Source organism: Halichoerus grypus, chromosome X (assembly GCF_964656455.1).
Source record: "Halichoerus grypus chromosome X, mHalGry1.hap1.1, whole genome shotgun sequence".
NCBI classification, from domain to species: Eukaryota; Metazoa; Chordata; class Mammalia; order Carnivora; family Phocidae; genus Halichoerus; species Halichoerus grypus.
The window spans coordinates 100,873,602-100,888,015 of NC_135727.1; the positions used below are offsets into that span (position 1 = coordinate 100,873,602).

Consider the following 14,414-nt stretch of genomic DNA (forward strand, 5'->3'; position numbering starts at 1 on the left):
ATAATTTAAAAAAATAAGTTCTATAGCATTTATTTTGTAATAACACTTCAAAAATATTTCTTATTCTTTATTCACATGCACCTTAAAATTCATATTTAAATTATTTCAGTAAAATATTTTGATTTTCTTTTGTAAATGGTTTTTAAATTTACAAAATACACTAACGGTTAAAAATAAAATTGTAATGAATTATTTAAAATTAATGTTAAAATGTAATTATAATATTAATTTAATATACAGCATTAAAACTTTATATATATTTTTAAAGATTTATTTATTTATTTGAGAGAGAGAGAAAAAGAACAAGTGGGGAGAGGGGCAGAGGGAGAGAATCTTCAAGCAGACTCCCTGCTGAGCGGGGAGCCGATGCAGGACTGGAGCTTGACACAGGGCTCGATCCCACAATCATGTCATGAGCCGAAACCAAGAATTGGATGCTCAATTGACTGAGCCACCCAGGCACCCCTGAATCATTATATATATATATATTATATATATATATATATAAAATTTCAATGTTTTCTTATATCAAGTACAGAAGAAGTTGTCAGCGATCTTGTGAGAAACCAAAATATTGTGTCTATATACAACTACTAATTACACAAAGGAGTATTAATGAATTCCTTTGGCATTAGCTCTATAATATCATGCGGCCAAGTATACTAGAGGCCACACAAATAAATATATTACTTCTCAAAAATAATGTATTTGCTTGGGGCACCTGGATGGCTCAGTTGGTTAAGTGTCTGACTCTTGATTTTGGCTCAGGTCATGATCTCAGGGTCTTGTGGGATCAAAGGCCCATATCAGGCTCCTCACTCAGCAAGGAGTCTGCTTGAGATTCTCTCTCTCCTCCCTCTGCCCCTCCTCCCCTCTAAAAATAATAATAAATAAATCTTTAAAAAAGTGTATATATATATTAGATGCTATATTTTTATCAATTCCGATGCACATAAAACATAAATTTAATATAGGGGATAAAAAGGAATCATAATATAAAAAATCTTTTAAAATGTATTACACTATACTGTTGTGGCATCAATAATAATATATTCATCTAAACTGCACAACTGGATAACGTCCTCAGATTTATGTTTTTTCACATTACACACCACATTTATAAATATCTAACATAAATTTATTTTTAATTCTAAAACATACAGGTTGATATTGAACATTTTGAACTTAGAATAAGTAGTGAAATACAAGATGTAAATGAAGAGGGTTGAAATGATTGAGGAAAATGTACAGGCTTCTCTGGCTTTAATTAGCTTCAGCCTTAAAGCATTAAATTGGAAATTAGTGTGATCAAAGTTACAATTAGTATCATGTCACTAGTCTTGTCCTCTAAGTCCTTCGGAAATTAGTGCCCTGGCAATGTACGGATTACTCAATCACAATGGATTCACATTCCATTGTCTTCACATTGTGACAGTAGTAGAGTCCTTTTCCAATTATCTGCCCCAACGGATAGGAGCAAATAGGAATACACACAAAGAAAAGGTGGCTCACACAACGACAAGTACCCCGGGTTTAAGAATAACCTGAGCGATAGACACAGAAAAACAGAAAAGAAACAGTAAGCATTGAAGGTGATGCAGCTGAGCAGGGAAAGCAATAAGTTCTGTCTGATGTGTTCATAAGAATGAAGGATGGACTGTACAGAAAGTAAGCAATATGTATTTATATAATTGTACTCATTTTTTTCTCGAGGGCATTTGTAGACGAAGAAAATAATTACAAGAATAGGCTTTAGACTTCTGCAAAAATGATTTAATAACTAGTACACAATCTGTTTCAGAACACTGATGTTACTACTGGGTTGTGCTAAAGCAACACAGGCTATTTATAGAACTCACACTTAATTTAAAAATTGAATAATTACCAAGAGAAGTGACTTGATGGAAAATGCCTTTTTGTTTCTGCAGCATGTTTAACTTTCTTTGACGAAAACGGTGCAAGAAATTTACGTTTTATGTTTTCATAGGCTTTGTTTCAGACTGAAAAATATCTGCTTTAAATCTTTAATCTGGGAAAAACAAAACTGTGTCTGCAGTCAACATGAGCAATGTTGCTGTTAGTATTTCAACAGAGTAATGTCTAGGGTTTATTACATCACTTTGATCAGATGAGTGTATTATAAATTTTGAACCGTTCGGCTCCATGGAAAGTATACAAACAATGATCTTCCAGGAGGAAATAAAAGAAACATTTTGGCATGTTTGTGAAGCATTCAGAGGATAATTTAGTATATCTGAAACATTTATGTGTTGATAATTTTTTAACTTAAGAGCAAAAATACTTCAAGTAAGACAAATGACATTTACTGTCAAAGGTACTGCTAGATATGTGGATTTTAAAATTAAATGACATAAGGCAATAGGTAACCTTGGCCTTCAGTGTATCTGGGGAAATGCTGTTATCCATGAGCAAAACTTACTATTTTCTCTTCTTCTGAAGTGTGGTGACATAATATATGGCAGTACAGGACTAACTCTGTTTCACTACCAAAGATCGGTACCGGAAGGAGAAGAAAAATTCAAAATTTCAAGACTTCTCTCAGGTCATCCATATTGCTCAAGAGAGGGGCTCCAAAAGAGGTATCTCTTTGCAGGGCTGAGCAATTCAGCGTGCCTTAGTTATGAAGAATTATGAGTAAGGCCTGGTAAGAGGTGGCTCTATGGATATCCAAGAGGAATTGCATTTCTTAGGCTTACTCTGGGAAGAAAATGGGAAAATCAAGGAATGCAGAAGAAGTGAGAAGAGTATTGAGGAAGGAGAACACACAGAAACTTGAGAGAAGTTTGGAGCAGGGGAAAAGAAAAAGAGGGGTCACTGAGAAAAAGAAAGGCATTTTAGGAGTAAGGATTTTATGTTGTGTGTATGGTAAGGAAGTGAACTTCCTTGAAAACTTCAGTATGTTCTGACTGGTTTTTGGATGACATCATACAAGTTTAGTGTCTGGGACAACAGAGAATACAGGGATCGGTATCCCCATAGGATAGTTCTTGGATGAGACTTAGAGTTACACAGAAGCTGGAATCTGGGAAATAAGTGTGACCCAAGAACCAAAGTACCTGGGAATCTTAAAGACCTAGAGCAGGGCTCCAAGTGCCCCACAGAATGCAGAATAAAGGGGCCTGAAGTTAATGTTATTTCTATCTTAGCTGATTTTGAGGTTTCACCAACAGGAAGAACAACAGGAAATGGTGTGGTTTGGTGGAAAGATCATTGGACTTACGATTAGGAGACCAGATTCAGTGCTGGCACTCCTACTAGTAGGGCTGTTCACTTCACGACTTACTTTCTCTGGACCTTAGTTCTCTTGCTTGTACAAGAAAAGATGGGATTAAAGGAGCCTCTAAGATCATTTAGAATCTTGGTGTTCTCTGACTGTAAAATATACGTACCTTGAGGGAATTTAGGATGTAATGCCTGTGGAAGTCCAAGAATAGGGTATATCCAGTGTATTGCTTGGATTTCTCCACTTTTTATTCCCATAGTTCTAATGAGAAATTAAATAAGGAAGAGTGAACAAAAACAAGAACACTTTCAATATTAGCATAAAATAGAATATTCATTATTAGCTTAATGGTATTTTAGCAAAGCTCATGAATTTAAACTTTGGCAGAGAGAAACTATGAAATACAAAACACTTTCTGCAAATGTTATGAACATTTCAAAGCAAACCCTGGGAAATTATCACAAAGAAAAATGTAACACAAAGATCATGAGATGTAAGTTAAAAACGAAGAACTTTTCCCCTGCTTTTAAAAGTCAGTATTGGTATTTATTGATGAGACTAAAATGTGATTAATCAGATGCAATATAGTTCCTATGGGTTATATTCTAAATTGGACAGGCCAAACACAAAACACAAAAAATGCCATTAAGTACAGTGACAAAGAAAGTGACAAAGAATTTACTTTTGGGGGTTATCTGTTAAAAGAAAGAGGGCATTTGTCAAAATATTCTAAGTCCATCATACACCATCAAGACAACAGCAATAGTACAGAATGGTTCTGGTCATTGTTGAAAATGGGCTTTCCTTGTTAAAAATGAAACATAAGACAGAGCAGGCAGGACCAGCTTCACGAGCACATGACTTGCACAACAAACAGCACAAGGACTCCACACCTAGAATTGTTCCACGCTTGTTTAGTACACCACTGTAACTGTCTTGAAATTCTCAACCATTTTTAAGTGAGGGCCCCCTCATTTTCATTTCACACCGGGACCCACAAATACATAGGCAGTCTTGACTGTTAGAAGGGTGAACATCGTGGCAGAATGGACACTAATGGGCTCACAGAAAAGAATTGTTTTAAATGTGAAGAAATATTTAACGAAACTATAAAAGCAGAGAAGACATACACATTTTGTATCATTATTGGAGTTTGCTTAAATTTCAGTGAAGCAAAGAGGGCACGGGCACTCTTCATCCTGGTAGCGACACAGGTAATGGTGGTAGTCATGGCGGCATTTCCTTGGGGTGTCATACCCACCTGGCACAGGGCCATCACTTGGTGAATGCCAGCATCACCAGTCCCATACTCCGCCAAGACAAGCTGCTTCAGGTTGTTCTCTAGAGATTTATTATTTGTTGTCTCAGCAATAACTATTTTCCCAGTCAAAAAGAGTCCCCTTGCATGTCTCTGATTCTGATTCATTGACATGATACTTAAGGTTGACTTGTTCATCACTCTGAACTTCAAATCCCTCTGATCGTCAAATGATATATACTATACCCATATAACAAATGTATTTTCCTCTTCCGAACATATAAATTTCAACACTTCAGAGAATATAAAATCATGAACTTTACATTGCATAACATAGAAAAGAAAGTGATCACGTCAGTGCCAGTCAAAATAAAATCATTTTCCTTCAATGTCTTTACTGAAAAGTTACCTTTTCATCTTTGTGCTCAATTCATCAAAATTGTCAATAGGCCAACTTTCTCTATTCGCCCTCATCATTTGAACAATGACCATTGTTCTGTGTAATTTCATAATGTGGGGCATAAATAACACTGGGATATCTATATTCCCTTTAGGAGGCAATGTGATTCCTGTAAAAAACACAAAAATAATTTCAAATGTGGTAAACATTTTCAGAATATAATTTTAACAGCCGAAAATAATCTCCTAATCCCCTTAACTGCCTATCAGTTTTTCAACATCACGTCTGAGCAAGAAAATGCTTTGTTTGTGCTAAATTATAAGCGCACTTCACTGGCTTCACTAATTTTCCTCAAATGCCATTAACCCTATTAAAAAACACATTTTATCCTGAGGCAAGAAGCTTCTCCTGATGAGGCTGGAAGGGATGAGGAAATGTAGAAAGTGCCCAGAGTGATAAAAGAACCATGAAACCCATGAGTCTTTCCAAGTCTTACTACAAGATTTTATTTATTTATTTGAGAGAGAGAGAGAGAGAGAGAGAGTGCATGTGCGTGTGTGCACGCACACACGAATGAGATGGGGGAGGGGCAGAGGGAGAGGGAAAAGCAGTCTCCCCACTGAGGAGGGAACCCCAGGCCACAATGGAAGGCAGATGCTTAAACAACTGAGCCACCCAGGTGCCCCCCAAGTCTTAGACTACATTTTTATTATGTTATGTTAATCACCATACATTACTTAGACTACATTTTGCAAAAGCCAAAGTACAGCAATTTTTGACCCTTCTAATACTTTGTGTGTTTTTTTTTTTTTCCCTAGGCCATAACAGCTCCAGGTTTCTGCTTGGAGTACCAAAATTGTTACCAGTAAACTGTTCATTTATTTAACTGATCCACGAGGGAAGCCAAAGCTTATGTGTGAAAGAAAGGGGGATCCACTCCAGGTTGTAAAAACCAGAAGACAGAAATACTGACAGCATTTTCTTTTGTTCTAATAAAATTCAAATTTTTCCACCTTTACATAAGAACCACCTGGAAAACTTGTTAGACAGGAGCCTGCTAAGCTCCACCTATAGATTCTGACTTATTCAGTCTGGGCTGGGGCCCAAAAGCTGCACGTTTAAGTAGCTCATGGTCATGTGGCCACCCTTTGAAAAACAATGTGTTCTACCTATTGGACAAGTATTGAGAGGTTGGAAGCATGGTGAGCTTCTGGCTATTTAAAGCAGTGAGGATTTCGGAGGGATGGATGTCTTCCTTTATTTTGAAGAGTAACATTATTTCTTTTTTAATTTAATTTTATTATGTTAATCACCATACGTTACATCATTAATTTTTGATGTAGTGTTCCATGATTCATTGTTTGCGTATAACACCCAGTGCTCCATTCAATACGTGCCCTCTTTAATACCCATCACTGGGCTAACCCATCCCCCCACCCCCCTCCCCTCTAAAACCCTCAGTTTGTTTCTCAGAGTCCATAGTCTCTCATGGTTCGTCTCCCTTACGAACATTATTTCTTTATAAGAAAAGATTATTAACTGTATTCTGGTTATTAAAATTCTTTGTTATAAAGTCAATGATTTTCAAAGCCATTTTGTCTCAGCTAAGAACACTGTACTAAACTATTAAGAACATCAAGAAAAGAATCAGAAAATGGCCCCTCTGCAAAACATCCCGTCTCAAAATTCTTACAAATTTTTAAATTTTAAATTTTACTCCAGGAAATGAAAATGTTCTGTCTCATAGCATAGTTAATAGTAGTTAATAATTAATATGATTACTACTTAATATTTATTGAGTACTTGCTATATCCCGGGCTCTGTGCTAAGTATTTTTCACACAATACCTAACTTCATTCTCAGAAAATCACTGCAAATTACACGCTACTATGTTTCTCATTTTAGATGTGGAAAAAGTGAGACAATTTGGTTAAAAAACTTGCCAAAGTCCCAGTGAAAGACTGTGTTGCTTACTAAGATATCTAAACAATGTCTGCCATCTTCAACTTTGTCTTCATGAACTCTAGAGGCTTAATGAATCACTGCATTCAAATGGATAAAAGTAGCAAGAGGAGAAGATAAAGAGTTGGAATAGGAATAAAAAGAGCAAGAGCTGAGTCAGAATAAATTACCCATGCATCCCCAAGGAAATCAAGTTTAGAAATGATCATTTACCCTTACAAAATTCTATATTATCACTAAAAATAGATTTTAGTATGACTAAAAATAAAACCTAGACATTTAGATGGTGTAAGGAGCCAAGACAAAGATACAAAAGGGTAATTCATTGCCAACATCATGCTTTCTTATAATGTTTGAATTGAAAGTATGGAAAGACAATGCTATGATAAATAAGCCCATTTAGTTAACAATCCAGTAGCCTATTTGTGGCCATAACGTTTTACCGGGTCTACAAGTAGAAATAGTTTCCTGCTGAAGTGATCGTAAGTCTCCTTCACTGTTATTATATGTTTGAATAGTAAGAATCACTGTGCTATTATTAACTTCCATGAGATCACTGAAATGTAACATTGAAAAGAACTTTGAGAATTTATCAAGTTCATTTTGTGTCTCACAACTGAGTTTTATTTTCTGTGGTTTTCCCATTATCCTGTGCAACACTCTGAGTAGAGACAGGAAAGCTGTCCTCACTTCTACCTTACAAAAAAATCTACCCATGTTTTCTTCTAATACCTATATGCTTTCATTTTTATAGTTATTTGATCCATTTGTAATTTATCCATACATATGAAATGAAGAAGAATGTATCCAATGTTACTGATTTTCTATATGGGACTAATAATACAAAACCACTTATTTAAAAATTTCACTGACTTGAAATGCTACCTTCATGGCATGTCCATATATATTTTACTCTTTTTCTGGATTCCCTAGATTTCTTCAGTCTTTCTTTCTCTTCATTTGTACATGCCACATTGTTATAATCACAGATGCTTTATTTTTTAGGGGGACTAACTGCCTCTTCCTCCAGCTCATTTTTTAAAAGAATTTTCCTACATTTGGAATGAACAGTTAGCTCCAGGAAATGGATGGGGTGGCAAACAGTACATTTAATGGAATCACCCTACATTTATACTTTTGGGATAACTGACATTTTTATCTATTCACGATCTATCCAAGAGCAAGCATATGGACTTTATCTTATATTTCTCATCTGGGCATTGTATTAGGTGCTTCTAGGTTCTTGGAATAGCTTTGCGGCCAGTTTTAATTTTCAGTCTTGCTAGAGGCTTATTTCAGCATCTTAATACGTATTTAGCAGGAAGCTGAGAGGAACCACATCAGTTTTTTTCTATCTTCTGACAAGGTAATCCAGCTAGTATGATGATTATTATACTCGTTAGGTTGATAAACATATTCTAAACTCAAAACATTTTCTGAGCTTATCTCTTTCTGTTTTATCCCATTTCCATATGGTAACCACACAAACTAACCACATATATATTTACTTTTTTCTATTACAGTTATCATTCTTTAAGTTCAAAACCCTAATAAGCATCTGGGGGGGAATATGCACATTTTGTTTTATATAATTAATTTTATGGAATTATATATTTTATGAGAGGTATACATTATTTATAGAATTTTCAAAACCCTGATAATACTTTATGCTTAGTATCTGAGAAACATAACAAAGTGTGATATTACTGTTTTGCCTTTGAAATCTCCTATGGCCTTGTTGCACTTAGCATTCAAATTTTATTCAGTATATTTTAAAACTGCTATTTTGATTGCTCTTTTGATTAAAGGTGTTAGAAATATTTATGCACTGATCTCTCATTTGAAATACAGAAACTGTACAATGCTTTAATGGCTATGAGGTTTCCTGCCTTCTTAGAAGAAAATCTTCTCAAGAGAGTAAAATGAGCATAATCCTCATTTTAGTAATGAAAGTATTTCATCCTGGGAGGTTCATTTTTATTTTATTTATTTTTATTTATTTATTTTTTTAAAGATTCTATTTATTCATTTGAGACACAGAGATACAGAGAGAGAGAGCATGAGCAGGGAGAGAGGCAGAGGGAGAAGGAGAAGCAGGCTCCCCGCCGAGCCAGGAGCCCGATGTGGGGCTCGATCCCAGGACCCTGGAATCATGACCCGAGCCGAAGGCAGACGCTTAACCATCTGAGCCACCCAGGCGCCCCGAGGTTCATTTTTAATCACTTCAGTGGTATGACATTACTGTTTCCCACAGCATAATTTCTAATATTTAGCATGGTAATAGGAATGGCCCATGTCAGGTAATCAAAGAGATACTAAGAAACATATTAGCACCCTAAGTCATGTGATTATTTTGGTTACTGTGGTTTATTTTAAATGAGTACAAGTTTTAAATTTTAATTTTAAGTAAGAGTACAAGATGAACATGACTTGTCATCAACCATTTTCAAACATGAAATCTATTCACTTTCTACTTGGATACTTTGTATTTTCAAAAACTGATTTCAAAAATCTTTAAATTATGACGAAAAAAATGGAACAGAATTGTTACTGTGGTAGTTTGGAGAAGAGTCCTTTCATTGGTTCCTGTGGAGATGCTATGGGCTGAATTATGTGTGCCACTGCTCCCTGGCCGCCATTGATATGATGAAGCCCTGATTTCCTGTATCTCAGAATGCAACTATATTTGGAGTTAGGGCATTTACAGAGGCGGTTAAGTTAAAATAAGAATGTTAGGGTGGGCCCTGGTCCAGTATTACTGGTATCCTTATAAAAAGAGGAAATTCAGATACACAGACATACACCAGGAATATGCATACCCCAAAGGAAAGACCATGTGAGGACACAATGAGAAGGCAACCATCTACAAGCCAAGGAGAGACACCTCGGAAGAAACCAAACCCCTCAATTCCTTGATCTTGGACTTCTAGCTTGCAGAACTGTGAGAAAATAAATTTATTTTGTTTAAGCCAGTTTTAATACCCAGTCTAGTATTTAGTTATTGCAGCCCTAGCAAACTAATCCATGAAATTATCTTTTCTTATGTTAGAGGCTGAAGTATGGGATGCCATTGAATTTGCTTACAGAAGTTCTAATTCCAGACTCTCAAAACATAGGGCAGGGGCGCCTGGGTGGCTCAGTTGGTTAAGCATCTGCCTTCGGCTCAGGTCATGATCCCAGGGTCCTGGGATCGAGCCCTGCGCTGGGCTCCCTACTCAGCGGGGAGCCTGCTTCTCACTCTTCTCCCTGCCTGTGCTCTTTCTCACTATCTCTGTCTCTCTCTCTCAAATAAATAAATAAAATCTTAAAAAAAAGAGACTTCTTTAAAAAAAAAAAACATAGGGCAGATAAAGAAACTTGACTCTGATTGCTATTTGGCTGCTATGATCACGGAAAAGCTAGGGATGAAGCATTCTTCCCTTGCTACTTGTATCTTGTCGACTGAATGGGGCCATCTAATGAATAGCAAAAAGCACATTTCAGGGATTGTGTTTTCTTTGTTAAGGATTAGTGACTGTTGCTGCTTTACTCTATCTTTTGAAGAGCTAGCTAATGCTTGAGATTTAATGAAGAAGTTTATCCAAAGAAGATACCATCAAAGGGACTAGTGTAGAAAAAGCAAGCACTAAGTTGAAGATCATATTTACTAAAACAGATAATTGGGGAAAAGATACAAATGCTTTTCAGAAAAATATGTTGTTTGGGACATATAGTTTTAAAAGTAGATTTTGGAGTTATTCAACACAAATATGATTGCTAAGGTAAGTTTTACACCATGAACTAAGCGCCTGTAAGTTAAAGTTTTGTGTTTGCTTTTTAAGTCTAAGAATTCATTAGCAAAAATAAAAACAAACAAACGCTTAAAGCCTTTTGGCTAAGATCAAGTGTAGAAAATATTAATTTTAATGTAAACACTTCATTGCTGGCTCAAAATGAGTGAAAAATCCACTATTAGAGCCTCCTGACCAGATGCACAGTGAAGGAGAGAGTTTTCTATGATTAAAGGCCATCAAATACATGCTGCATAAGCCCCGACAGTGATGAAAGAAGGCTTTTGAGCTTTACCTGAGTGTTTGGAATAGAATATCTTAATGTTCCTTCCAGCTCTAATATCCTATGATAACATTTTTCCTCATAAATAGAAAAGATAAATAAGATTCAAAAAATTAATTTCAGGGAATTGAACATTTTCTTGGAAAGCAGCTAATTTTAATTTTAGTTAAGATCACCCACAGAAAATTCTAAGATAAAATAATGTCTAGTACTACAACTAATATACTTTATTGATCAATTACCATGTCCTCCTTGCCCCTGTACCATACTAAGTAGTGTGTGTGTGCACGTGCACGCATAAACACACATGTGTATGTACGTGCGTGTAAGACCTCTCTCTTTACTTACAGGTATACTCTATGATATAGTGTAGAGCATGAGCTTTAGAAGTTTAAATCTTTGCTCTGTTATTTGCTAGCACTGAGAAAATTATTTCAATCTCTAAGTGAGATTTTCCTCTTATGAAAAAGCTAATATACATATCAATATACATATCAAGGTTTTGCTATGGCAAAGATACTACTCCAGTTCCATCCACATAATACCATTTTGTACAGTATAACACTAATTCCACACTGTTTTATACTTTCACTTATTCATTTTCAGAAAGTGCTACGTGCCATGCACTATAATAAGCACTGGGGATAAAACAGTGAAAAAAATGTATCCCCTGCTTTCTGAGTCATGCATTCCAGAATGTGTTAGGGGGTGAGAGCAGGAGTCAAACAATAAAAAAATGTATTTGTATGTATGGTGTAAATAAAACAATAAAGGGTTAGAGAGTCATGTGGATGTTAATATAGGGTGGTCCAGGAAGGCTTCTCTGATAAGGTGTCATTTGCACAGAGAACCTAAGGAAGTTTGAGAAGCCTTGTAGACATCCATGGCGGGGACTATGGAGATAGCAAGTGGCTATATGAACTGGATTTAAGGAGAGGTTGAAGCTGGGCCTATCAATTTAGAAGTTCTTAGCATCTCAGGTGTGGCTGAATGAGGAGAGCTCATAGGGAATGAGTGTGGCTAGAAATGAAGAGAAGAGAAGACTGAGCCTTGGGCATCCAGGAAGTTACGGGGATGGGAATAAGGGAGAAACATGCAAAAGAGAACGAGGAGGACTTACTAGAGAGGGAGAAGGAGAATCAAGGAAGAATAAGTCCTGGAAGCCAGTTGTTTCCAAAACAGTGAGAGATCAGCTGTGTCAAGTTGGGCAAGATGAAGACTGCATATAGATGATTAAATCTGGCAGTGTTAGGTTACTGATGAAATTAAAAAGAGTATCTGTAGACGGATGGGGCATACAGCCAGATTAGTTTAGGTACAAAAGATAATGGTATAAGTGAGGACAGTAAGTATAGAAAACCTTTCACCATGTTTTGCAATAAAGAGGGATCAGAGAAATGGGATTGTAGCTGGAAAGGATAAGGGGTAAAAAGAGACATGTCTTTTAACATCAGGAGCTATTATTATAGCATGTGTATGTTGATAGGAAAAATACAATAACAGTTATTATAGAGAAGACAAAAGGGGAAAACTCCTGGAGAGTTCCATGTAGTTGAGAAGCTGTGGGATTCAGTGAATGAATAGAGGGATGGCCACAAGAGCACAGAGAACTTTTCTGATATAATGGGAGGGAATGCAAGACACAAGGATGAAAATAAAATTAGGCTGGTTGGTATAATGGAAGAAGCAGACAATTAGACTCTGATTTGACTCTATATTCTCAATGAAATAGGAAGAATATCAGATGTGAGAAGAAGAGGAAATACTGCATGTCAGTGGTAGTTACCAAGTTTCAATTCACTGTAGGAAATTTTACTATAAGCAGATTTTACTAAAGGAAAATCATGTCCCACCAAAAGTTCATCATTTAAAATTTACTTATTTCTCTACTTTCCTTTCTCTCCATCTACTCATCTATACATCTATCAACCATTCTACCTGTCTTAAAGGTCTATAATGCCTAAGCAGATACTAGTCTTCTCTCTGTTAGAATATTCACCTGCATTTCTGCACCTAAGAAAATTGCATAAAATGGAAAAAAAAAAGGCTCTGTGCCTTGGGCTCCATTTTACAAGCCCAGACATTATATAAACTATTTTAATAAGTTCAATTTCTGCTCTCTGTGTAAAAGTATTCTAGTGGTATAAGTGGGTCTAAATTTCAGGTTACAGAGACTTTTCTAAAAGGCAGGCATCCAGACAACTTTGTATAAGAAAAGCTGTAGCTTTGTGTTTTACAATAAAATCAGTAGCTTCACTGACTAAGAAATCTACCTGCTGTATGCTGTAAATTGTAATTACAAATCTATGTGATTAGAACCTCTGCTTATTTGTGTGTTAAATTGGTCATTTGACATAATAGGAAGAGAAATTTTATTAAAAATGTGAAATCGTGCTCAGCTGCAGACATAATTTAATAAACATTCATGACAATTATCTGGAGACCTGGGCATACTTTATGTTAGGCAGCCGCACACACGGTAAATGTCACTAAACACTGAGCTCTTTTTTTTAAGGATTTTATTTATTTTATTTTTACAGAGAGAGAGAGAGATTGAGAGAGAGAACAGTAAGAGGGGCAGATGGAAAGGAAGACAGAATCTCTAGCAGACTCCACACTGAGCGCAGAGCTGCGCCTCAATCCCATGACCTTGAGATCAATCCCATGACTCTGAGATCATGACCTGGGCCAAAATCAAAGTTGGATGCTCAACTGACTGAGCCACCATGTGCTCCTAAACACTGAGCTCTTAAAGATGTTCTCCAATTCATAAATAGCATTATTTAGTTTCAAAAACGTATTACTTTTGCAAATAACATTTTTATTATTGATTGTCAAATTACACGATATAAGTTAACTAAAATCAACATGAAACATAGCAATGATCTCTTATAAGGAAAAAAACAGTGTCTTTAATAAATGCTAATGCTAGAACTCTGCTTATTTAACTCTGATTATTAGCAATCATATAAACATAAATGACGCATAGTATATCTTTTAAGCAATAGATACTATAGATACCAAACACAGTGTATATCTTTATCCTTTAGATTATTCTTTTATAATATATCACCCATATACAATACAAAAAATTTGAAATAATTATAAAATCCAGTTTTAAGACATGAAAGAGAGATCCCATGTACCCTTTACCCAGTTATCTCCCATGGTAACATCCTGTAAAACTATAAGACAATATAAAAACAAGAATATTTAGGGGCGCCTGGGTGGCTCAGTTGGTTAAGCATCTGACTCTTGATTTCAGCTCAGGTCATGATCTCAGGGTTGTGGGATCAAGCCCCATGTTGCGTTCATTGGGGAGTCTGCTTGAGATTCTCTTTCTCCCTCTCCCTCTCCCTCTGCCCCTCCCCAATGCATGTTCACTCGAGCTCTCTCTCTCTAAAATAAATAAATAAATCTTTTTTAAAAAAGAAAAAAAAACCCTCAGAATATTTATATTGATATAGTCAAGATATAGAAACGTTTCATCATAAGGA

General features: G+C 35.9%; 1 protein-coding gene across 1 annotated transcript in view; it reads right to left on the reverse strand.

The window, feature by feature from the left end:
* Positions 1–14,414, reverse strand: part of CFAP47 (cilia and flagella associated protein 47) — a 495,766-nt gene that overhangs the window by 63,870 nt on the left and 417,482 nt on the right. Inside the window, exons 59-60 of the mRNA XM_078064042.1 lie at positions 4,912–5,071; positions 3,411–3,505 (exon numbers count right to left, since the gene is read on the reverse strand). Coding sequence (XP_077920168.1) covers positions 3,411–3,505; positions 4,912–5,071 — 255 coding nt within the window. The remainder of the gene's footprint in view (positions 1–3,410; positions 3,506–4,911; positions 5,072–14,414) is intronic.